Source organism: Hesperophylax consimilis, chromosome 1 (genome assembly GCF_061612785.1).
Source record: "Hesperophylax consimilis isolate HC1 chromosome 1, BYU_Hcon_1.0, whole genome shotgun sequence".
Lineage (NCBI taxonomy): Eukaryota > Metazoa > Arthropoda > Insecta > Trichoptera > Limnephilidae > Hesperophylax > Hesperophylax consimilis.
Window position 1 is genome coordinate 40,490,760 of NC_142836.1, and position 27,309 is coordinate 40,518,068.

The window sequence follows — 27,309 nt, forward strand, 5'->3', positions numbered from 1 at the left end:
TACTCTCCAAGCTGCCTCTTCCCCATCTCGTTCCCTTCCCCACTCTCTTCAGCCTCGCAACATGCCCCAATTGGGGATGAAATAGTCTCACTGACTCCAGACGGTTGAGAGCAGTTAAGAAACATGTTCAGTATTCACAATAAAATGATACATCTGTAACAGTTGCGGTTGCATATATTGCGATACCATAGAATATACCATTTGAGTCAAACTTTGAAATGAAAAAATTCTGTGTCTATACAGCACAACAGTAGAAATGAATAAATTGCACATGATCAAAGCTAATTTTCTTCTTCAGAAAGCATAAATCATATTATCTTTCTTGCATATAATGAAGCTCTCTCGTATTTTATTTATCTCAACAACCACATAATTTAGGATTATTTAACGCTGCTTTTGACTTATTTATTTGTGACTACGTATTTCGAAAATTGATTCATACTCTTTTTTGTTGTTTGTTTTTGGGGTGTTATGCCGTGTTGCGCTAACTCCTTCTTTAGCCGACGTTTCGGACAGCGTTGCAGTGTCCATTATCAGGGCAGATCCGGTAGATCCGAAGATATGTGATGATGGACACTGCAACGCTGTCCGAAACTTCGGCTAAAGAAGGAGTTAGCGTAACACGGCATAACACCCCAAAAACAAACAACAAAAATGCTTTTGGCCGTGAAAATCTAAAAACTTACCTAATTCATACTCTTTTATTTCAGTCTTCCGTAGTTAGTAATGTGGATGCCAACTCTAATTTTAAGAGAAAATTATCTAAACGAGAGAAAAAAGAACTAAAGAAAAAAGAAAAATTATCAAGAATGAAATCAGACATGACGAAGGACGAGAACTATCCTGTCGCAGAAAAGCTTTATACCGGTAACTACATTCTTTTATTCAAATTATATAATATATAAATGTCTGCCATCCACAATCGCTCTGTGCTAGCTACATTCTGAAGTGCTGCCATCTATAATTTTTTACAATAATCTACAATAAGTTTTTACAAAATTTTATTGTAGATTCATGTTCTACGTATCGAGTTTTTACCTGCCAATTCTTAATTATTGTACATTAGGAAAAATTATAAAACTTTTATATTTTTATTTTCAGAATTACCTGAAACATCTTTCACTAGATCCATATCCAATCCTGAAGCTGTAATGAGAAGAAGACGTCAACAAAAATTGGAAAGGAAACTACAACAATTCCGATCCAAAGATGGCGGTCCCGATACTGGTAATAATAATTATTTATCTATCAATTAAAATTAATTTATTTAATGATACATAATATATTATATTAATGTCCTGACCTACAAGGTGACGCAATATGTTATTTTATTGATTTATGTTATCTACTTATCGCATAATTGAAACCAGGTCTCACGCTGCTGGGTCGATTTAATTTGAATTTTTTTTTTAATTGATGCATTACCAGTATTGTTAGCAAACTGAGTTTTTATGTTTTGTATGTATGCTTGTCTACCTGGTTTATTAATGTTAGTGTGTGTTTGTTGAAATTTAGTTTTTTGGTCGAAAATGTGCTTAGTAGTGTTTTTATGTATATTTGGATTAATACGTCAAACAAATTGAATATTTGGTCATTCCATGTTTTTTAAATAAATTTTCTGTGTACTTTACATATGACCCAAGCAATTATACCGTATTCTATGATAGATTGACGAAGTGCATAATATCTTTTTATTTGTCTTAGTTTAAATATGTTTCTTATACACCAAGCAGAAATGTTGCTTGTGTCGTGATGGAGAACTTAGCCAGCCGAGGAATTGGACTCACAAAGCCTAAGTGGGAAACCGATGTGATTATAACTCGGCCCTTTTTTTATAGTCTAACTTCATTGAACCATAATATAGCTTTGTAAACTCCAATATGCTGCTTATCATCCAAATAAAAGAAATTAATTTAATCCTTTAACTTTAAACATTTTATACCAGTAGCATAACGGTTATACACTACCGATAAGTAATGCTAAATGCTGCAGGTATCCCATCCAGATTTGAGTCAAACACAGTACTCATATATACACACACCTCTATTGTTTAGGTCAACTTTAATTATACCAACGCTGAACCATAGCGTAAGAATTTAACAAGTAAGACAGATTATGTCTAATAATTATGAAATAATTAATGAATGTAATATTTTATTTTGTCAGGTGGCACTCTGAAGATATATGGAGAGTCCCTTTGCTCCGATGTGCCTTACAAAACACTTCTGCTGTCCATCAATGACTGTGCTGCCGGAGTGGTCAAAGAAATGATGGACAAATACGGACTCGGAAAAGTAGACCCTCAAACATATTGCTTAGTTCAAGTAAATATCTATCATATTATATTTTTATTGCATTCTAGTTTAACTTTCTCATCCATAGAATAAAGAATAACACAAGAGGTGCCTTGTGGGCGTGTTTCGTGATCTAAATATTTGCAAAATCAAGACTTAGATTTCCAATACAAAACATTGTTTACGAAATTTAAATGAGATGGAGATCAAGATGCCAGGCGAGTAAGAGAGACGGGCTATTGGGCTAAATGGAACATTTGTTTGCATTCAAATTTGTTTGGAAGGCACTTCTAGTGTTATTTTTTATTCTATATTTTCATCACATTTCCAATGTAAGGAGGAAGTGAGAGGCACTCAACCATCCTATGTTTAAAAAAAAATTGTGAATACTGCACATTATTGCATTACTACAAAATGCATTCAATTATGCATTTTAGGTAAATGTAACAATGTCACAGACTCATACCAGAGAGGTAGAAAGGGCTTTAACCTCTCAACTGTGACTCGGACGCCGGCGTCTAAGAAATATTTTTGCTTGGTTTAATTTTTTTAAGTGCCATTTTAACCCTTATCTATAAAGAAACTGTATGAAGGATAAGGTCAAAATCGCTTGCGCTAATATCAGTCTAGAAGATACCTTTTATTTTATTAGTGTAGCCTCTCTGATAGCTTTCAAATTGACTTCTCTATGAAAAGCCGTTGTCATATTTTTTGTGCATCTTTTTCAACGTTCGCTGGTGGACGGACTGCTACAATAAAGACTGTATTATACGACGAATTTTCCGTGTTTGGTGACAAGATCTTAATAGACAGGTACTTCCCAACCTTCATCTTCTGATCTCCATCCCTTTCCACTTCATTCAGCCTCGCAACACCCCAATTGGGGTTGCCATAGTCCCACTGGCTCAGAGCAGTGAGGAATCATGCGTGTATTCACAAAAAAATACCTGAAGATTGTAGATAAATTTTTATGAATCTCATCGGTTTCTAATTATCGAGATCGTACGTGACGCATTGTTCTAGTATCTGCCTTTTTCGTTTTCATGCAAGATGTGTGAAAAAGAACAAGACAAACGTCGACTATAATGTGTTTTCAAACTGATAATTAGTCACAGACATAGGAATTAATAGACGAGAAGATAAAGGCGAGGGGTAAAATCAACTGTTGAAGAACGAAGGGAGTGAAGATGACTGTGATTCGTCAATAAATCAATCTGACAGTAAATAGGCATCTTGCATTATAATATCACCATTTACTTCTTAAAAGTAAAATCTGCTTTGAATGAATAGACATTTTTACATGGGAGCGCAAATTACTCGCCACGTTATGAACAAATTTGCGAAGTCCAAATTCGGCAAAGTAAGGCAGCTTCTATATTCAGAGTCGTAGTTAGTTCAGAGTATTTAGTTAAGACACTTTTATAAATGTTCATAATTTACTTCCCAGCAACCAACCAGCTTTGTGTTTCGCGTCCAGACGTTACTCGATGTGATAGTAACAACTGATTCATATTATACGATGTGAATATGCTTAAAATAAAATAAAATAATGCTTATATATGGAATGTAATACGACAATTAGGTTTATTCTCTTTTTTCGCATCTATTTTTACCAGTTTTCATAGTACAAGTAAACATTTTGCCGTGTTATTTCGTAAAATGAACCGATGATGCCTCGACCATAGTTCGCACAAGAATGATGACGTCACGTTTTCAAATATCACTTGAGGCCGTACGCGAGCCCAGCCGGCTCAATGGAACCGGTATGGGGAGTGGGGATAATACGCTTTTAATCACTTAGGGCAGGTCTACTAATATTCATATGTCTATGTAATTAGTTCTGAAGAGAAAGTAGGAAATGAGTTTATTCGTAAAGTTTTTTTTTTTTATCAATTTAGATTAGATACCAGCACTCGAAAGTTAAGAACCACAAGATACCTCAAAAAATACTGTCGAATTTTACTTGGAACATTGTCACAGTAGGTTCGTGTCATTATAATATTACTTTTGATAAAAATTTAAATTGTATTGAAGAGCAATATATATTTTGAATCACGTGAAATTGATTTAGCATCCTGAAGAAATTAGATTGCCCACTGCAAACGCTGGATATATAAATAGCTTAGTTGGTCAGTTTGTTTGTAAAGTGGTCAAAAGCGTCCAGTTCCAATCGGCTCATCGGCTGCTCTAGTTTCCCACGACCCGCCGGGCAAGGTAGTTTTAACTCACGCTGTCGAGACTTTAAACATGGCGTCACTTGCGTCTACAGAGCAATGATAGGAGCAAAAGAGTCATCAAAGAACGACAGGATATAAAAATGGGTTCCATGATAAATCAACACATCGACAATTCAACACACCTTTTAAAAGTGATATAAAGTCATTAGAACGATGAAAAAAAATATTTAAACCTAACCTAACCTACTTAACCCAGTTAATAAAAGTTTTTATTTCATCACTTTCCATGACTTTATGTAACTTTTTAAAGATGTGATGAATTATCATTTTGATGATTTTTCCGGCCACCTAAAAATGACAGCTACAGCAAGTGTTCAGTTGTGATTGAGATTATGAAGGCATTCTAGTTTTGACATTTTGAGAATTCATCAATACGGTAGCAACGCGGGTCTCGTGATTTCGGTAGCGCTTTTTAGGGACTGTATGCGACAAGTTGATAGCGATGTGAGTAGACAGCATGGGTATCAGGTATTTGCGTATCCCTGAGGAAGAAGGGCCTTAGTTCTTCATCATTGCATAAGCAACATTTTACAAGATTTTAATTTGGTATTTATATTAAAGATTTTTAGTTTGGGAGGCAATTATGTCTACCACCGCCCCGGGAAACATATATCGGATAACTAACACCCCCGCCATAGGTCACGCCAAGTGGTTAGCTTCTTTCGGTGACTTAGCAGGGGTGCCTGGGATCATGGGGTGAGGTTTGTCTAGGTCTTGGCAGCAGATGCGTTTGCCCACCTACTGCGTGGCGGGTCAGATCGGGAGAGATTGGTTTATGACCTCTCTAGCCGGACTCTCTCTCGACCCAATGTAAAAAAAAGAGGAATTCAAGTATTGTCAAATTATTTGTAAATACGGAATGATTGTCTTTCTTTAACAAATTATAATCCCGCTGCCGAGCGATGTTTGATTGAATGGAATTCATAAAAAAGATTGTTTATTGATTACTAACATATTTTTATTTGTTTAGGTTGATGGCCATGATAATTCCGAATACGTTCTGGATGATGATGAGTGTCCGCTAGCCATAGTCATGACCCACCCACATAGAGGTAAGTCAACATCACTTTTTATAAATTACTATTGTACTTGTTGTTACTCCTGGTTGTCCAATTTTACGATTTTTTCTTTTCTTATTCAACAGTTCAAATACGTCTCTAAATAGTATAAAATAAAGTCGCTATCCGCATCTGTCTGTTTGTTCGCTTAGTTCTTCTAAACTATGCAACGGATTTAGATAGGGTTTTCACTATCATTTAGAGAATTTTTTCCGGAAGGTTTGTATATATATATAATTCATGCGTAATACGAGGCGTATCCAGAAAGTAAGTGTACTGAATTTTTGTAGGTTACAAATTTTTTTATTGAAACAAAAAAATTACATGGTTACCGTAGTACATATGTAAGCTATTTTTCGACATAGTCGCCATTCCTCTCAATGCAGGTGGTGAAGCGTGGGATCAACTTTTTGATGCCTTCCTCGAAGTAGTTTCCTGCCAACCCCTTCCTCCACTTCTCCTCCTCCTCCTTTACCTCCTCGTCGGTTGAAAACCTTTTTCCACCCATGTACAGCTTCAGGGAGGTAAAGAGATAATAATCTGAAGGTGGCTAGGTTAGGGGAATGCGCGGGGTGGTTCAGGACATCCCATTTAAACGAGGCAAGCAGTTCCTTCGTGGCATTGGCCGTGTGTGGTCTGGCATTGTCGTGCAGCAGGCTGACTCCCTTTGTCAGCATGCCTCTCCTCTTGTTTTGAATCGCCTTCCGCAATTATTTTAGGGTCTCACAGTATCTTGCAGAGTTGATGGTCTCCCCTTGAGGCAGATATAACAAAATTATGCCTTGACAGTCCCAAAACACGGATGCCATGATTTTCTTGGCTGAAATTGTGGTTTTGAACTTTTTGGCGGAGGGTGAAGAGGTGAGAACTGTTTTTAAACTCGCGATACCACTTGTACACACTCGTACGATTCATAGCTTTATCACCATATGCAGTTTTCACCTCATTATAAACCTCAAACGGAGGTTTTCCCTTGCAAACGAGATAACGGATGACGCCGCGTATTTCGCATTTGGCGGGAGATTGGATTGACATTTTTCACGAAACGTGTTGTCGCGTCGACACTTCTCAACGTATTGACCTTGAACCGGTCTCGTTGCGGAGGGGAAGAGTCAGGCTACACGTAAGTCGAAAATAAAATTCATTCAGTCGTGAGAGCTTCAGTAGACTTAATTTCTGGATACGCCTTGTATATTTGTAGAAAGTAGAAAAATGTCTATGATTTGTGATCATGTCCTAAAAAAATATTTTCGGGCGCTTACATTGCTAACGTTGTCTAAACCTTATGAGGTACATCAAAATAATGTACTACGAAATTGTATACCTTAAAAAGGCCTACAGAAAAGTCTGTGACGGCATGTGCCTATCTCCTAAGGATAACACCCAGCAATACCGGGTACACGTCAGCTAGTGAAAAATAGTATATCACATCTTATAAATGTGAGTGACTGGTCGATGGGCTCGGTGAGGTACACCAGATTTAATTTAAAAATGAAACAGTAAATTATTATTTATCTGGGAAAATTTTAATTGATTGCTGAAGTAGACGTGTTGAGATTTATTGTGAAATATGTTTGATATCGGTCAAAAGAATTCTCAAGATAAATTTCAAGTCGCCAGAGTTGTTTCTTGTATGCTGGTATCTCCGCAAATATCAAATTTTTAATTTTATTTTTTATTAACAATATAAAGTTTTTTTACAGGTTTTTTTTTTCGATGTCTGTCTCACTAGGATAAACCTGTGTCGAGACAGACGTATTGAGTACATAAATTAATGTTTGAGGAGATCGTTAAAATGTGTGGAAAAGCTTTTAAATTTCATGACCCTAGAGCTCACCGTATGAGAGTTTTACCTGCTTCAGAAAACACAAAAATTAATTTTCTGCTTTAATATTAACACGTTGAACTCCATGTAGGTCACTGGTGACCTCATAATGAAAATAGTCATTTTTTCCCATAGCGCCATGACGGTCACCGGTGACCACAGTTAATTTTCTTGATTTTCATGGAAAATTTTGGTCAAAAAAAAAAGGAATACGTTTTGATGGTCGCCGATGCCATCTGAGTATTTTTTTTCAAATTTAAAATGGTAATTTTTATTCATTTCCACAGTGGCGTTCAACGTGTTAATTATATATTTTTTTTACTATGTTTACAGCAATGTACTTAGAAATGTGCAGTTACCATTAATTGAATCCAGTGTTAACACATTTCAGCCGGGAAAGGTAGTTCTACCCATTCGGTCGATTGATGCTTAACGCTGGGAAGGGTAGTTCTACCTTTTGCGCCGGCCTTATTTCAATGTCAGAAAAATCAGTTATTCAATGTACAGTAGGGTGTATCGATTTTTAACTTTTTTTTTGTTTTCAAATTCCAAGTTGAGAAAAAGTTGCTACTAGGTACCACAACTTACCACAAAAAGTTTTGGATTTTTAAAAAAATGTTTAGGTCTCCCGAACAAGGCCTAAAGTTTTAATTTTTTTCAAAAAATATCCAATTTTTTAAAAATAAAATCGTAACTTTTGTGTTTATTCCAAGTTAAAAAACAGTAATATTAGGGCGTAAAAATAAGTAAGAAACGATTTTTGTTTATAAAAAATGGATTTTAGGTCTCCCGCACAAGCCCTAAAGTTTGTTAATTTTGATGAAATTTTTTAATTTTGTGTACATATATGAACCATGTTTTTTTTTAAGTTTAAACCACCGGAATTAATTTTAATTTTCTTACAAAAGGCATAAAATGAGTTCAGAACACAAAAATTACGATTTTATTTTTTTTTTATATTTTTTGAAAAAAATTAAAACTTTAAGCCTTGTGCGGGAGACCTAAACATTTTTTTAAAAATCCAAAACTTTTTGTGGTAAGTTGTGGTACCTAGTAGCAACTTTTTCTCAACTTGGAATTTGAAAACAAAAAAAAAGTTAAAAATCGATACACCCTAATGTACAGGGTGGCGCAGATGGATCGGGTGGTTTTAAAATACTTGTCAAACTGTCAATTTTAAAGGTATTGGATTGAAATAAAATGCAAAACGTGTAGTTACAATGGAAATTTATTAAAAAAAAATAGTAAAGGTAATTTTTAAAAATTGCATCCATCAAATGCCCTCCTTCTCAAGCGACGCATTCTTGAAGTCGGTCCTTAACGTTCCGCATTGCCCGCTCAAGCACATCACCAGGAATTAATGTGATTTCGTTGTGAATTGCTGCCTTCATTTCCTGCCTCTTGCTTCAATTTGCTTCAATTGCTGCCTTCAACTCCAGGAGTTGAAGGCAGCAATTCACAACGAAATCACATTAATTCCTGGTGATGTGCTTGAGCGGGCAATGCGGAACGTCAAGGACCGACTCCAAGAATGCGTCGCTCGAGAAGGAGGGCATTTGATGGATGTAATTTTAAAATCTAAGTTTACATTTTTTTTAATAAATTTCCATTGTAACTACACGTTTTGCACTTTATTTCAATCCAATACCTTTAAAATTGACAGTTTGACAAGTATTTTAAAACCACCCGATCCATCTGCGCCACCCTGTATTTATATGAATATTATATACCAATCTCATTGTAAAGGTTCCAACTATATGTACATAATTATCGAATAGTAATGCAAGTTTTCTTTTTATATTTATTTTCGCGCCTTTCGTTTACATCGGTATTACAACAAAAGGATAGTATATTATTTGTTATTGTAATAATTCAATTCCTAGAATGAGGGTTTTTATGACTGTGAAACCTGATTCTAATCTCTATCTCTGTTCCGCACCCATTCTTAATGTTTTAATTATTTTAGAAGATATAGCGTAGATATGCACGAAAACAGCGTAGCGCCAGCGCAAAAAATACCTGCCAAAAATGTGTTAATTGACTGATTTACATGTACACATCTCCAAGTCTATTCATTTATATTTGGATTGAAGTGGTAGTTTCGAAGATGTTTCATTTTACCGTCTGATTTTAATCATCCATCATTTCATACAAAATCATCAGATAATTACTCAAGATTACTTATCAATAAATAATCCTGTACAATATTGCCTTTGATACTATGTGCACATAGCCAACTGACAAAAATATCTTTTTTATCAGTCGAGTCATTTAAAAAATTGAACACAGAATTTGTGAAATCGGACTGATGTTGTCTTATCAGTAACGTTGTCACTACAAAATACACATTTAGCGTAAACGTGGAATGAGTAAATATGTATTTAAAATCAGCTGTTGGTAAAATTCGTGGAAGTTCTTGAATATGTAATTTAATTTTGAATGCCATGTACCTACATGAGATGCTTTTTTAAGCGCGCATTTTGAATAGCAGGGGTCAGCAAGTAATTTCTAGGGGGTCTGGATGCTTTAAAAAATATTTTTCAGTTCAGGGAAAACAAAGGAAAACCGCAACATTCCCACGGCTGATTTAAGTTTTTTATATATTTTGTCTGTGGGCAGGGCTGGCCCCGAGCCACAAACAAGGTGATATGTAGGTGAACACTGTAATACATAGATAGATTCCTACCCACCCCTCATATCTTTTTCTTCCCAGACCCTTCAATTATCATCCCCAAAGATGACATAGACCCTTGAGGGAAATTATTTTCTTCAGGACCTTTTGTGAAATATCAATTTTCTGAAAGGACAGGTTTGTGAAATTAATGTAAAATAAAGAGTGAGATAGTATGAACCACTTGAATGCATTTTAATTTGGCTTTGAAAGATTTTTTTTTTTCAGTAAATACGGAATTGCAAAATTTTTAAAATCTACATCTTATTTAAAAAAAACACCAATAAATTAATCTGCGTTTTTAGCATTTCGCATGTGACGTCACTACACATGTGTATAAAAAAACTTTTGTGATAAAAATCCACACTGATTTTTTTCAAATATTGCAACCCTGCTTCATCTTTTGAAATTTAGATTTGTTATTTTAAAACTGACATAGAAATTGATGATTTTAGTTTGCACTAATGTTAAATTTTTCTATTATTTCTACAATCTTAAAAAAAAGTAAGTCCGTTTCAGTTACATATTTTCTCATAGTAGTAGCAGCAGCAGCGGCAGGAAAAAGTGCGCACATGGTCTAGACCAAACGAGAGGTTCACAGAACTGTAATCGTCAAAAATCTCTGAGATTGCAAATGTTCAGATGACAATTTCAACCTACCTTTGTATAATCGATGTATGATTGCAATCTCTCCTGTAGGTGTGAACCCTTCGACACCACTTACCGCTACTTACCGCTTACTTATCGCTATTATATCGCTGAATGCTGTAGAAATGAGATCCCTGAGGCGTATGTGTGATAAAACCGTCTGTGATTGTCTGAGAAATGTGGAGATCTGCAAAGAATGTAAGGCTGATAACTGTATATGAGTGAGATTAAGATGGTTACATATATTATGGTATAGATTAAGAATATATGACTCAAATTTTAATGGTAGAGGATGACATGGCACAATAAAGTGTACCTGATGCTTGAGTCAGACCATATCAAGAGTCTAAATGAGACAATGTATGAATGAATGGCGTGATGGCTTATCAGTTAGCTTTAGTAGTTTATAAAAAAAATCATTTGGTGCGGTTTTGAAAATACGATTAAAAATTTAAAAAAAAAATGAATGCCTTTTTTGGACTGAAGATAAAAATCATCATGGAAGTGGCTCATTTACGTTGTGCTATTTTTTAAGAATTTTCTTTCGAAGGTTTTCTCATGAGAAACCTTTCATCTTTGGTATTATGAGGTCCTATGCCACAAAAACCAAAGAGCTCGCTGAATATCTGTCTGCTTCTCTCTCTAATGGTGCCCAGTTTTTACACTACTTATCACAAGTGTAAAGCTTTAGACATCCGGAGAAATAATGGCCCAACCATTCGACCGACCACTTAAAAATTAAATCAAAAACCATTTGTCTTCCTCTATCTGTCCCCTTTTTGTCGCATTGAAAGTGGCGCCTCTAGGTAGGAGTTTCGAAAAAACATCGCGTATTATTTAGAATAGGCGCATTTTTTTAGACATGAAAAACTAGACAAATCGCGGCTTAGGGATGCGAAGAATTTCTAGTTTAGAACTAGGCGAAAAGCAAAATACCGGTAATTCTAGTCACGGAGACGCCTCGGAGAAACTAGAATATCCGGTGTGGCAGTTTTTGCTGTTATTATTTATCTGAAAGTAACTACATAGCGCCATCCGCCGACTTTCTAGGCGTTTCGGTCGGTCAGTGGAGAGGCTGAGCCCTGACTTCTGAATGGTTGACCGGACAAGCAACGTATTTTTCCCATCAACTTTTCCACCGCTTCTAAAAGCATGGGAAAGAATCAACGCATTTATGAATATGCACGAAAAGTAGGACGATTCTGCCCCAAATTCACATGTGCGCGATTTTGCTTGCCCAAAACTCTCTTCGAGAGCGCGAGTGATACCCCTTCACTCTGGTATCGCTTAGTTGGATGTTTTAGCCCAGTAGCCCATTTTGCGGTAGGCCATATCAGTCACCTATTCACACAAATTTCCACTGTAATAGTTCGCTTCTCATCCTTTGATTCGGGCAAAACGTTCCTTGTAATGGCTTTAGCACTTGTTGGTGGCCAAATCTGAATAGCCAAGTACTTCCCAACCTTCCTCTTTCCGATCTCCCTCCTTTCGCCAATCCCTTCAGCCTCACAACAACCCTAGTTGGGGATGCCGTAGTCTCACTGGCTCCAGAAAGTTGGAACTTTTTTGTGGTATTCACAATAAAAAAATGAGGTGAGCGCGTCTCGCGTCGTAGTCGCTTCGGGTAGTCAGTATAACAGACAAGGATAAAGATAATCATGAAAACAAGCTATTTTACCAATAGTGAACTATACAGGTGATCGGGTTTCCCAATACTCGGGGCATGGACGATAAGAAACGTTAACCTTTGCATAACACCTGTCTGCCCGATAAGGGTTGGGTACCAGTTGCTCCGTCACGCATTCCCACCCTATCGACACTCGACACACCTGCCGTGACACCTCCGATATAGACGGCGGCCACGTGGTCTAGTAATAGTAGTGCTTCATATCGCACCGTACTGCTGGTAAGGGGTTCATTTAATCAAATCTATATGCAAATAGCCAAGGAGTTATTGTTTATTGTTTATTGTTGTTGTTATACGCCCATAGGGGCTTTTACATAGATTATAAATAAGTTTTACATAAGTTATCGAGTTAGAATTTATACTAAGAGTTATAAAAGTGAAGAATTTTAAAAAAATATACAAGTAGTTTTTGAAGAATATGGCGTAAAGAAACATTTTAAACAACATAATATTTAACAATAACAAAGAACAAAATATAATATAAAACATTACAATAACATATCTAATCGTTAAATCTATTACAATAATTTGTATGATTCCACAAAGTGTTGGTTTAATTTGAATTTAAGATTATAAAGGGAATCATGGAATATATCTATAATACCACCAAACTTGTTGCCCAAATCATGCATCCTATTGGTAAGTGAGTTTGACTGATAGTTGGTTTTATATGTGTCGCAAAAGAATGTTGTATTTTGTCTAGTATTTCTTGAGAATTTGAGAATTTAAAATTCAAGGTGGGTTCGATGGTTGATATTTTACGTGATAAATGTTAATTTTAGTTACTGCTCGAAGTGCTGATACTGATCTATTTTTGATCTAGTTGCGCAATAACTTAGGCCGGCTAGTAGCCAATTTCAATGAAAAAAATATGTGTTTTTTTGACTTAGGATTGAACCTTTCTCCCTTGGGACTGGAGTCCTACCGTTAATACCTAAGCCGAATCCTAATTGGATAGTACCGACATTTATTTCGTATATTAACTTCTGTAATTTAAAAAATATATATTCCCATCCCATATCAGAAAAATGCGTGTGTTCTTGCGTGTTTTTGTGATGAGTGCCGCTAAAAGAGAAGACAGCGAGTCTATCTGTCGAATTTCAGCTCGATCGGATGTCGGGAAGTGGGTTAATTTTCACTTCCAAGATTCGACTTCATTCATTCAATCAATCAATCGAGAAAACAAAATCGAAATTCAAATACAGGGTTTTCCAATAAGAGGTGTTATTTTAATATTCAATCGTAAAAGATCAATGGTTTTGTTGCTTGTGTGGCACGTAGCGCCGTCTTGTTGAAAGTAAACGTTGTCCAGATCAATACCATCCAATTCCGGCCATAAAAAATCATTAATCATCTCTCGATAGCCCAATCCATTCACCGTAACTGTTGCTCCATCCTCATTTTCGAAAAAGTAAGGTCCAATGACTCCACCAGACCATAAACCGCACCAAACAGTCACACGTTGAGGATAGAGAGGCTTTTCAACAGTAACTCTTGGGTTTTCCGAGCCCCAGATGCGACAATTTTGCTTGTTGACGAAGCCACCGAGGTGGAAATGGGCCTCATCACTCAAGATGATTTGCATTTGATTCACTCAAGTGAATTTTAATAATTTAAATGCGTTGTTGAAGCGTGTATCGTTCCATTTTCTACTTGTCAAATGTCAAAAAATGACAGCTTCGAAAGTAACATCTACCGAAATAGCGGGCTATTCAAAATAACACCTCTTATTGGAAAACCCTATAGAAGTATTTAAAAATAGGCAGCTCTGTCTCGTTTTTCTTATAAATTAGGCATGCGATACAAAATAAAATTGCAACGGAGCTCTCGGCAGCAGGACGATGGCTTCATTGTCTTGGGAATGACTGCGTTCGCAAGCAAGTACAATGTAATGTTGCCTCTTGACCTCCGACTCGCCGGAAGCCAATGGCGGTTGAGGTTGAATTGCGAGGGAGTGGAGCGGCACGGTACAGAGACAGAGTACAGATACTGCGGATATATGTGTATTCCAGCCGAGCGTGTCAGCGCGTCGCGTCGGCTCAGTCGGCTGGTACACGGTACACCCAGTACCCAGTACTTACTACGTACCAGGGGCGCTGCGTCCGTATGTGTAATGTGTGCTAGGCCGATCGAAAGGGCCGCAGGCCAGCCCTCGATTTATCTGTCTAGTAAAAATATAAATAATTCGAATAATATTCTAAAAATAATTAATTAAAACACAATTGTCTCAATTAAACATTTCCACATGTGAGCTTTCATAAATAAAATAATGTAATTTATTTATTTATTTGTTAAGACATACACAGTACAATAAGATACAGTTAGATATTTTTAGTTATTACATAGTTGTAGTACCTATTACGTATGTCCATAAAATATCATTACGTAATTTCGCCTGAGATTTTTATAAAAGGAAGGAAGTGTGTGGATAGATAATCATAAATGAATTGAAAACAAGAATTATAATAAGCTCACGAATTGTAATTGACTGTTAATACATAGGAGTTTTGAAAAATGATGTGAAATTATTTTTGAAATATGTCATGCTAAGAAATTTAATAAGTTAGTTTTGTATGTTAGAAAGGAATCATGAAAGATGTCTAAATGTAGTAATTTTTCGTAATGGGTGTATGTTGTGATTGTTCGAGTAATTACCGAGTTGTTTGCTGCATTGATATTGTTGGCTTCAATGTGAAATAGTGTAGTGTGCCTGGTACGCCTCGTTGGAACATTTAAACCAATGACGGGTAGCAATTCGGGACTATCTATTTTATTATTTAGCAGATTATGTAGAAACAACAGGTCTGACAATGTGCGTCTTTTTTGTAAAGTTAACATATTATTTGTAGTTTTGTTGTATTTCTTGAGTAAATGTTTCGAAAATTTATTCTGTATACTTTCTACTAAATCTAGGTATACCTTATGTTGAGGATTCCATATTGTGGAAGCATACTCCAGTGGACTTCTGACCAATGATAATGATACAATATTGATGTTTTTTATAATATGAATACTGTACAAGAGTCCCAATTGCTCCCAGCCGTCTGAAGCCAGTGAGACTATCGCATCCCCAGTTGGGGTATGTTGTCGAGCTGAAGGTAGTGGGGAGGATTATTATTATTCAGATCTGGTCACCAAACACGGCTAAAGCTATTTCCAACACCAGGGCGATACTGAGAGTATCTTCCAGTCTGAAACGTGTTATGGGCACTTCGCTGTCCGGTAACATTTTTTTTCAATTTAAAAAAAACACTCCGTCACTGTCATTGGCATTGTTTCTCGTGTTCAACAGCTGTTATTAGCAAGTGTGTCAAAAAGCGTCTTTGCTCTTTCCAACACACTAAATAATAATAGTCAAAAATGAGACGAATGGTGCCATGCCATTTCGTTGTGATTGTAGAAGCGCGCCAATGTAGGTACGTACGTACATTATTCAACGAAACTCGAATAAAATATTGCCAGAATAGATGGGTTTTCAAACTTTGACAAAGGAAAACAGTGGTGACATGTGGTGAAAATATGAATAGTATTTTTTTATTTAAAAAAAATGTTACCGGACAGCAAAGTGCCCATAACATTTTTTACTCCAAATGTGCTAAGGAATAGCTGGGTAAAGTTTGTCGGGTACGTGCCGATACACCCTGTATATTATTTTTAATTGATAATCGTGAAATAACACATTCATCAAATAAAATTTATTTTCACACGCAGGGATTTGAACCCGCGGTCCTCAAATTGCTAGTCGGGAGCCTTACCCTCGACCACTACGACATAACGTATTATCTTTTATTCAAAATGTCTAAATTTACTTTTATCTCATTTAACAACGCCATTTCACATAAGTGCTATGAAAATAGCATTCATATACATTAAAAAATTATATTTTATTTGATAGGACCATAGGACCCCTTGCGGCTTCCCTGTCGAGTACACGCAGTACAAGAAACGCCAGGGGAATACTAAGTGCCGGCCCCGTTGCATACTCGAATACACGCCACACAAATGTAGCTAGTCTCCCATGACCTTAAACGAATTCTTCCAAAAACGTTCGATACTATTGCCCATTGTCGTAAAATAGGTGAAGGACACATACTGATCGATTCTACTGTCATCCGTCAATCATTTCAGTCGATAAATAATGATACTTCATTCTTTGCGAGTTTATTTTTACAGAAACAAGCTGTTCAAACAGTACCTATAGACAGAAGCGTTGAATATTGATATTTATAAGCGGAATAGATAAAGCCCCACACAAATGTATTCCACCCACTGCGTTTTATGCTACGTATACACCCGCGAGCCGCTTGCAGTTGATTCGTTCCTTTTGGAATCTACTGCAAGCGGCGTTTCGCGCCATTTCGTTTCTTTCCAATAAGTTGAGGTTCAGTCCGGCAGTTCGGCTCGCGGATGTATACGTAGCATTATATGTCACGAGTTCACCTTTTGCGTTGTCTTACCGCTGAGAGCTACGTTGTAACTTTGTATTCTATTACATTTGTAAGAAAGAGAGAGGCGGCAACACAGTAATAACGGTATTCCTTTAAGGCCCCGTAGCAAGCGTTCAAAGATGGTTTGAAATATAGATATGTAAATACGAATGTTAGAGGGAGCGCGCAAATACTAAAAAACGATAATAATTAAGCGAAAATTGAGAAAATATTTTTAATAAAACACGACTCATTTGAAATAGAGCAAAAATCTCTCAACAAATGCTCTAGTTGCATTTAAAGATACACCGTGATTTTTTTATGCCTGTACCACATTAAATAACAAAACAAAACGTGTTTTTAATAATTTTCGGAAATGTTAAATAACAGAACCAAATGTGTTTCTTATAATTTTGGAGCATACTTTGCGATTTTTTTCTATCGATGGAATTTCAAATAACATAACAAATGTATAGATATTATAATAATAATAACATGGCATTTATACAGCGCAGTTTAGTGTCATTTCACTTCAAGTGCGCAAATCTTTATCTTCAAAAATAACATTTTTTTTTAAACTTAAAACTTAAAGAGTTAAGGAGAAACTTGTTGGGAATGCGGGGGCTTAACTCCGTAGATCGTTTTGGCTTATTTAAGGTAGGTATTTGAACATTTAAAAAAATGCGTGTCGTCTGTTGTACGGTATTATTTGTCTTGTGTAATTGAATTCCCCTTTTGGAGTTGTGGAACAGAGATCGAATTAGCGTTATTTCCGGCACTCCTCTGTTTTATTTGTCATTTTGTCACATTGTATGTAAATTAAAAACCTTATACCTAAGCGTTTTACACGTTCGCGATTTATAAATTTTCTATTTGCAAATGTATGAGATTCGGGAGCATCTTCGAATTTTTTTTTTTAAATACACGCTTGATTATTGAACAGACTCTCTTACAACAGTTCCACTATAAAGTTATTTTTAAGATTCATCATTCTTGATCCTTTATAATCACCATACTCTTTGACAATAATAAATACGCGATTACGTATTTTCGAAGATTTGCAAATAGATCATTTACAAGTCGCGAATGGTAAAGGTTTTTAATACATTGGTTTTTGCGTGGCGGTGGAATTCGCACACAAAACCTTCCGGCTAAGTCAGATACGTAGACTACTACTCTACGAAGGCCGTCTTCAGATAATGTATGTAGATATATCATATGTATATCGATGGTGTTTGTAGGATAAAAAACAACTACAGATCTGTATAACCTATTCAATGTGAAATTCTTGTAACCACAGGAACAGATCGTAAAAACTTCGGTCCTTCATTTAGTAACATTTTTCTTAGTAGACGATCAGCAAGTTGCTTAACAAGGGATTAATGTGTACATAATTTAAAAATTGATTCAAATTGTTAATTGGAAACAATCCACCTTATCAAGGCGATGCCATACATAGTAATGCAAAACCATGTGTTTTTGGTTTGAAAATTTGGTCGCCTACAAATGTTTCAGATGCTTTAATTAAATACTGCGAGTAGAATACATCCTGGCCTTTGAAATAATCGAGTATTTTTTAGATAAGTTTTTTATAAGCCCAGAAAAAAATAATGTATAAGGCCTATGAAAACTGCTGTAAGGTTCAAAATCTCCTACTTACGAACCCTTTTTCGGTTATGATTTTATTGTATAATGTGGCAAATTAAGTTATTTATAAAATGATCGAAAAAAAATAATATTTTTGCCTGAACATCCACAAAATAAAATAAAAGGCATTTTTTGGCCATGTTTTTTTCTTGCATAAATCAAAACAGGCGGATGGTGTTAAGCGGTAATTTAAACCTTATCGCAATCTACGTAAGGGTTGTTATTGATAGCGGCTCAATTTAAAATATTACACGACCTAGTGCATCGCCTTAATAACTTGTCTTCCACAATGGTTCGTTTTCTTTTTTTGAAACCGGTCTTTTGTACCAAAGGAAGGAAATTGTTTGATTTGGTGACTCCACAGGTGTCGGAATTATTGACCAAAATTTGGTTTATTTCAGTTTCGCAGTAGAATCGAGCATTTGCCTACTCAAACTTTTTGCTGTAATATTATTCCCATGGGTCTTATCTACGAATTACCTGAATATTTAAACACTTCTTTTTTAATTTTCGTAATTATTGGTGACCTACACGCATACCTAATACCTGCTACCTACTGAATATGGTGGAATGGATGTTATTAGTTTTACGTTCGCGTGTTTAGTTTTTCAACAGGTATTATTTATTCAATGTATCAGCGATGGCAAACGAAAACAACAAGCCACTCCTCTCCCTTATTGACTTGGGTGGTAAAATTTTGCGAAGTTTTTTGTTAATTCTCTTATAATTCCCACCATACCTTCAAGTATACTTGAATTGAGATTTGCACAATTATACTTGGAGTATACCAATGGACGCCAAGAATAAAATTTGGTGGCATTGCACATGCACAGCACAACTACCTTAATATATTGTTCGTCAGAACTGACACTTGTGCAAGTATACTTGAGTGCGCGTGGTTGTAAGGCCGGTCTAGTATACTTGCACAAATCTTTAGTTCGAGTATATGATACTTTAAGGTATATGTTAGTTGTAAGTTGTAACATTGGAACCTCTCAAAGATATTAGAAGAACGAGATGTGCTATGAGCAGTTCATACTGTGTGGAATTGTTTTGCCCAGTGTCGCCGGTTTTGTTCACCAATACTATTGCACACCTTCGCTGACGCTAAGGTATCCGCACTAATACATAGAACAGATTTCTGTGCGTACACGTCCCGATAGTATTCAAAGTACCCTAATTAGGTAGTACTCCGCCTACGGTCCGGCGGCCAACATAGAATATCTCGTTCTTCTAATATCTTTGGAACCTCTCTTTCTGTTACATGCGTAATTTATAGGACCGAGGGAGATGTTTCAACTGAGTTCAGCATACTTTTTAACGTGGCGTAGATCCTCAAAAATACCGCGAAAAACCTTATTTACATAATTTTGTTGTTGTTTTGTATTTATGTTTTTTTTCACGTCGTAGTTTGTCTGCTCCTCAAAAATACCGTGGAAAACTTTATTCGCATAATTTTTTGTTGTTTTCTTTTATGTTTTTTCACGTTGTAGTTTGTTTGCAATACAGCATGTAAATACGTAAAAATGAGTTAATTCTATTCCTTTTGATTCAACAATTTATTTATTGACAAGTCGACCGACATTTTCGCATCCCTAAACAGCGGCCTAGGTACTTGTCAAACGGGCCAGTCGGATGTCGGATGTATCCGTCGTCTGACAGCGCATCGTCGCGGCGGCCGTCGCGATGTTAACGAGATTCCATCAATTTTCCGCGCAATCTAACCACAATAATACCCCTTCAATGGACCAAACTAACCTCTAGCGATCTTTTAAACAACAATAAACCGACAAATCCTCCTGCTAATACAAGAACACCATCTTAAAAAACGATTCTCGCCGGTCTATCGCGTATATTAAATATTTAAGCTGTGATATTCGATCCATTTCTTGTTCCGCGTCGAGAAACGTAAAAAGTAGTGTTATTTTATGGAATTACTTTCACACGAAAAACCTATATAAAAATAATGTTTTTTTTTAATGTATTGATTGACCTACTTTATGTGTTGTATTTATTTATAAGCTTAAAAGTACGTTTTACTGGAATATATAATTATGACGCATTCCAAAACAAATAATAAAATTTAACAAACATTTTTTTTCAATCTCTGTTTTTCTTTTCGAGAATGCAAGTTGGGTGTTTCAAATTAACAATGATACAAACATGTAGTATATTTTTTTGGATGATTAACACATCGTTACCAGAGGGACCAATGCTACTCCATAATACCTAAATAGAATAGTTGCTTGTGTATGTTTTTTTTAAAACACTAAATCGAAAAATTGTGCCTTTAATTTTTTTTTTTTTTAATATATTGGATCATGATGGATTGGGGAATTAGAAGTGAGTTGAAATTTCTTTATATATTTTTATTTTTAATATTTCTTGCCTTTATTATCAGATGTAGATTATTATTTTGCATTTTGTTAAATAAAATAAACTTTTTTATTATTGCGAAAAGTGTTTAACCGAACCTTTCGATTTATTGGAGTAATGTTTATCTTTAGAATTAATAAGAACCTTGTTCACTCCTTATGATGTGTAGGACACCGGGATTTCAAACCATGACTAAATTACTTGAAGAAGAGCAATATAATCCTATTTTAACACTATTGTTCACCCACCATTGATGTATAAATTCCTGGATATAGTGTTTAGTATGTATATATTATGCAAAATATTGTTATGGATTATTTTATAAACCGTTCATTTATTCGTCAAATTCTTTGGTGCAAGCACATAAACTAACGTTTGCTACACGTTACACGTTAAGACCCCGCATTCCGAATTTCAACCGATTTGTATCATATTTCCCTTTAACACGTTTTTAATCTCTTAAAATATATTTTATTTTTTAAGATAATCTATACAGGGTGTATCGGCACGTACCCGACAAACTTTAACCCACTATTCCTTAGCATATTTAGAGTAAAAAATCTTATGTGCACTTTGCTCTCCGGTGACGTTTTTTTTTAATAAAAAATGTATTATTCATATTTTCACCACATGTCACCACTGTTTTATCCTTTGTCAAAGTTTGAAAACCCATCTGGAAATATTTTATTCGAATTCCGTTGAATAATGTACGTGTGTACCTATATTGGCGCGCTTTTACAATCACAACGAAATGGCACGGCACCATTTGTCTCATTTTTAACTATTATTATTTAGTGTGTGCGAAAGAGCGAAGACGCTCTTTGACATACTTGCTTATAACAGCTGTTGAACACGAAAAGCAATGCCAATGACAGTGATGTAGTGTGGAAATTTTTAATTTTTTTGTTTTTAATGGAAAAAAAAATGCTCCCGGACAGCAAAGTGCCCATAACATTTTTTACTCCAAATGTGCTAAGGAATAACTGGTTAAAGTTTGTCGGGTACGTGCCGATACACCCTGTATACATTTGCCGAATTGAATAAGTAATTATATGAAATTTCCTCGATAGAAAAAAATCGAAAAGTGTTCGGTTCTGTTATATAACATTTTAAAGGTACGTCCTAAGGACGGGTTGTTTCGGAGAATTTGAACAATTCTTCATATTTCAAAGTTAATTTTCCAGTTCTGTGAAAGATTTTTTCAAGTTCTGTTATTATTTCAGTTCTGTCATGCAACTAGCCTACGATAATATAATAACAGAACTTGAATAAGACTTTCACAGTACCCAGAAATGATCGTTGAAATTTGATGAATTGTTCAAAGTTAATATTCAAGTTCTGTGAAAGTCCTTTTCAATTTCTGTTTATCCAAGCAGGTACTGTGAAACAACCAGCCCAACAGAACTTGAATTTTAACTTTGATGAATTGTTAAAATTCTGTCCTTAAACACAAGAAAATTAGAATATACTGCCTCGTAATATCACCTCAACAACTTAAGCATTAATTTCACTAAATGAGAAACAATTTGCATAATTTTCTTAATAATAATTTGACCTCAACGCGATCCCTTTAGTCGGTATGGTATTGAATGACAATTAATGGAGAGGTGAGGGACGAAGAGGGGGGAGTATTGTAACGACACAGCTGTCTCAGAAAACAAGTCACATTAATGCTCCGTAGTAAGCGCTCAAAAAGAAGAAGATTGTTCACAGAACTTGAATAAGTCTTTCACAGAACCCGAAAATGAACGATGAAATTTGATGAATTGTTCAGATTCTCCGAAACAACCCGTCTTTAGTGTTTAAGACAACTGAATAATTAAGGTCTGGAGATTTGTGGGATGCATTCTGTCTAACGCGATCGAAAGTAAATGCACTTCTATAACATGAAAGTTAAGATACTATAATTTAAAAAGAATTGAAATTAATTGTAAATAATAAAACAAATTTAAAAGTCTCCCAAAGGTATTTATTTTTATTTTTTTTATTTATTTATTTTTTTTTTTTTCTTTCTTTATTCATAAAAAATATATTTGGATACAGGTTTTTTACATGCTTTTCGACTACCACACTAGACACATGTCCGTATTATGGTAGTCGAAAACGGTATCTATAAACTGTTTAGAACTAAATACAGTTCCTCACTATGGTAAATTAGTCGAAAGAATTCATTGTAGAAAAGTTAGCAAGACAAGTGCCTCAGCTGCGTCCAGTAAAAATTACGCGCCCCATTACGATAACGTATCGACCAATGTCCTTTAGTGCAGAATATTTCTTTAATTTTACAGATGATGTCAAAATTAAGCATATTTAGTCAATGTCTATTGTTCGTTCATTGGCCGTCTGCAGTCGTGCTCGGGAATAATGACAATTACCAACAATATCATATTTAATCAATGTGAACTATTGTTCGTTCATTGGCCGTCTGCAGTCGTGCTCGGGAATAATGACAATTACCAACAATATCATATTTAATCAATGTGAACTATTGTTCGTTCATTGGCCATCTGCAGTCGTGCTCGGAAACGATGACAATTATCAGCATTATTGATGTGTTTGTCTTTAAATCTGGGTAATTTATGCATCGATGAGTATCAACATTAACAACTGAACTGAATTACAAATAAAAAGCCACACATTTGAAAAACCCAAGTGTTTTTCAGACAGCAAGAACTGATCCCTTGACCCAAAGACTGCAAAGCAGAAACTCGAGCCGAGCTACTGCAGGGAACTAGGTTTGACACAATTGGCTGTATCATTAAGGTACCGCGCTAAGTGTCAAATAGTCTTCTGCACCTACTTAGATCACAATATCCATATCCACTATCCATGGGTCACGCCTCCATCACCTTCAAGGTCACCACACACCGGCATAGTCTCACATCCAATAGCTGCTCATTCAGTCATCATTATGAGTCACCATTAGTAAACAGCATTGTTCTCTCAGTGTATTGATTTGGACATTAACGGTAAATTTTACTAGGAGACTACAATCATTTCGTAATTATGTTATCTGCTCTTTTTTATCAACTCCCTAAATGTCTAATAGAATTATCTATACTACTTACGTATTCACAATCTATCTATCTAGTTTATCGTGAACATTTTTTTTGATGCATCTGTAAAGCAGAAAATCTGTTTTTGTGTCCCGCTAAATATTCTCAAATGTTGAACTCTGGTTTCATAAATATGCACAACTTTTTTTGTCCGGAATTTCTAGGTCACCGCATATAATTTCAGATCACAGCGTCATCATGGAGCTTCGAAATATCCTTGCTGATGAAGATCAGATGTCGTATTGTTTATTCCATTTTTCAATGGTTTCAATAAGAAAAAAAATTGTGTTGAGACTGAGCAAAATCGAGTAGCGCCTAATAGTGTACTTAATTCTGTTTTAACATGGGGGATATGTTTCACAGAAAAACAGACGTTACATTATGTTTGTACATGAAATGTATTTTTCTAGGATCTATAATGTTTCACGTCCGCCGGAGACCAGCAGATTGCCACCCGCGGAGGCGCAAGAAAAAGTCTGGGTCCCTCCGAGCGGGGGCCGGGGGACCGTGCTCCGGAACGCTGATGGAGACTCAGCCCGATGGTTCTCCCCTGGACAATGGACGCAGTGTGAGGCTTGCAACCGAAGTAGTCGAGGTAAAAAATATACTCGTCATTTGCATGTTTACGATGTTTGTGATACCTTTTCCCTCATTGTACGTGAATGCAAAATTATGACTGTGAAGATACCCCAGGGGAAGGAACCCAAAGGCAGACAATCTGTTCAACTTTTCCTTGGTCTTTTGGCACCCACTTGTTCATGATTTTCTGTCTTCTTTTTAGCATTCCTTCCAAGTGCTCAGCCTTTTGCAGCCTTTGGGAGTGTCTTACAATGCTTTACGCTCTTGTGTGCTCTTGTACCAATGTGCCAATTAGGAATATTTAAAAAAAAAAATCATTTCTCTCAATATAACCCCAGTCTGGGGTAACTAATTATGGTAGATTGTACACTATATTTATAAATATATAATTATCTGGTAAAAACATAATTTTGGAAAAAACAAGTTATTAAGAAAATGAAATAAGCTGGTGCACAGCGTTAATTTAGTGCCGGCACGCAAAGAGTTAAAGCTCTCAAGTTCGTGGTTTGCTTCTTTACTATTATTAATTTATTGTTTTGTCTTCCAGGTGGGTTCGGCCAGTGGCGTCACCCTGCAGGTGTATGGCCCCTCCATCCAGCCGCGTCACTGCGTTCTAGCCGCCATAGACGGGGTGGTTACCCTCACCCCCCTCCACGCCGATGCCCACACCTCCATCAACGGCCAGCAGATATTCCACACAACCATACTTCAGGTAATTTTATTCATAAATGTTTATGTAACCTTCTGGTGCAGGTCCAGGGACCTTCCAATCAGACATAGAGGTTGTCTAATGTCTTATCCACAGGTCTTGTTAATCCAAATCAAAATCTCTATCCAAAGTCATGTTTTAAATATTGTTTAAGAAGCGGTTGTTGATGTTTTTGTTTTGTAATTTCCAGCACGGCTGCCTGGTGAAGTTTGGGAGGACGTCCACATTCAGATTTGTGGATCCGGTCCATGACAGTTCTCTCAACAGAAACCTCTCTCAGTCACACAATTTTGGGTCTGGTTCAGTTTACGACAGGTCCGTTCTTTTCTTTATGTTTACTTTTACTTCTATAATGAACACTTTTGTAGTTTAGAAATTTTTACAATTGTACCGATCACAGAATGGTGACTCTTCGGATAGAAACTTATTCACTCCTTAGAGATTTTTTTCTACACCGCTGTAAATAATTATTGTTACAATTTAGAATTTAATTTCATTTCCAAAATGGTCAGCAATGATTGGCAATTTGTTGTATTATATTACATGCAATCTTTATGATATTACATTTTTTGTGAGATTTTTCAAATATCACATTAAAAAGTTTATTTTATCCTGATTCATGGTCATCATGACGAATCACTCAAAGAATGATAATGATTAATTAGGGGCGTTGCCTTCATAAATGACCATTCACATTAATTTGACCACTTTAGATCAGATAAAAGAACTAGGCGTTTCCACAATGTATGCTTATTGCTTGTGTTTATTTGATTGCATGTTTGTGCCACATCATCTCCCTGCTGCACATTATTAATGGCAACTCCCTCAACAATCACTCCACCCATCATCGACTTACTCTGCATCATTTACCCTGTAAACCAACCAACCACTCACTCTTACCACACATGGAACATAACAAACCGTGGACCGAATAGATCACCGACGTCTCCCTTGCCCGATAACATGAGCGGAATGATGTCCCAGTCTATCCACAGTCAGTTGGACGGCTTGCAAAGCTCGGTGGAGACGAGCGGCATGAACAACACGGGGGTCAGTGAGCTGCAGCGAGCCATGAGCCCCATGTCTACCAACACCATGGGCAACACCATGGGATCACAGGAAAACTTCCCCCTTTCCATCTACAATGGGAAAAACCAGAGACATTCCACCGACTCCATGTCCGGCTTTAACAATAACAACAATAACACCATGAAAATAGATAATGAATCGCTCATTCTATCCAATGCCAACTCCAAAGGAGACTTTATGCCCGATAATTACTTTGCGTCGCATTTTAATGACATGGGAAACCCTCAGAACAGTGGGAGCAACAAAGACGACCAGAGCTCCGCCAGTAAAAATTACAGCGCAGAATACAAAGACAACTACGAGACGACGTTTGACCTGGACGGGAACGTGGAGACCAAGAGCGTCTGCAGCATCAAGAGCGGTGGATCGGGAAACGACAACAGGTAACCCAAATCTATACCGTCCCCACGTTGCTGCTAATCTTCCTTTTAACTCTGTATGTGTAGGAACCCATACATTGCTCGTACCCTTAGGTGCAACAAATTCAATTAGAGCATGACACTATAGTGTCCTCTTTAATGGATGATAATTAGATTTTCTTTTACCTTAGTACAAATTAACTTTATGAAAGAAATAATATTTTCAGTAAAATTCAGAAGTAGTTTATACCCTCCCCTCTAGTTTTGAGTATTGTAAAACTATGTACAAAACAATTTAAACGGACCAGTTTACTGCTTGAAATCTTGAATGGGTAATAACAAGATCGTCAGCTTAATTCGTAGAAAGCGTAACTACCATTTGTCAAATTTTAGAGGATGAAAACTTTGTAGTGAAAAAAATTAAAGACAGGTTATTATTTTTATTTATGTGTTCACAACATATACCATATATTTCTGTATTTATTTTCAATCATTAAATATGTAATTTAAGTCTTTCTATTTTAAAACAGTGTTAGAAAAAAAAAGTTTACTTAATTCTGCAAAATGGCGCCATGAATATGTATTTTACTAATTTGTATTTAAAATCAAAGTGGGTTTTACTATTCGAAATGGGGTTAATTTTAACA

The 27,309-nt window shown here is 36.0% G+C and overlaps 1 protein-coding gene across 5 annotated transcripts in view; it reads left to right on the plus strand.

Annotated features, from left to right (window-relative positions):
* cno (adherens junction formation factor afadin) overlaps window positions 1–27,309 on the plus strand; it is a 59,528-nt gene that overhangs the window by 9,267 nt on the left and 22,952 nt on the right. For 2 of the 5 annotated variants that reach the window (XM_089633947.1, XM_089633954.1), the window contains exons 5-12: window positions 711–867; window positions 1,102–1,227; window positions 2,167–2,324; window positions 5,502–5,583; window positions 24,337–24,521; window positions 25,053–25,217; window positions 25,405–25,529; window positions 26,150–26,686. In XM_089633947.1, the coding sequence (XP_089490073.1) occupies window positions 711–867; window positions 1,102–1,227; window positions 2,167–2,324; window positions 5,502–5,583; window positions 24,337–24,521; window positions 25,053–25,217; window positions 25,405–25,529; window positions 26,150–26,686 (1,535 nt within the window). Of the gene's footprint in view, window positions 1–710; window positions 868–1,101; window positions 1,228–2,166; window positions 2,325–5,501; window positions 5,584–20,148; window positions 20,838–24,336; window positions 24,522–25,052; window positions 25,218–25,404; window positions 25,530–26,149; window positions 26,687–27,309 lie in introns of those variants that run through there. The other 3 variants (XM_089633963.1, XM_089633970.1, XM_089633977.1) reach the window with 3 other exon arrangements.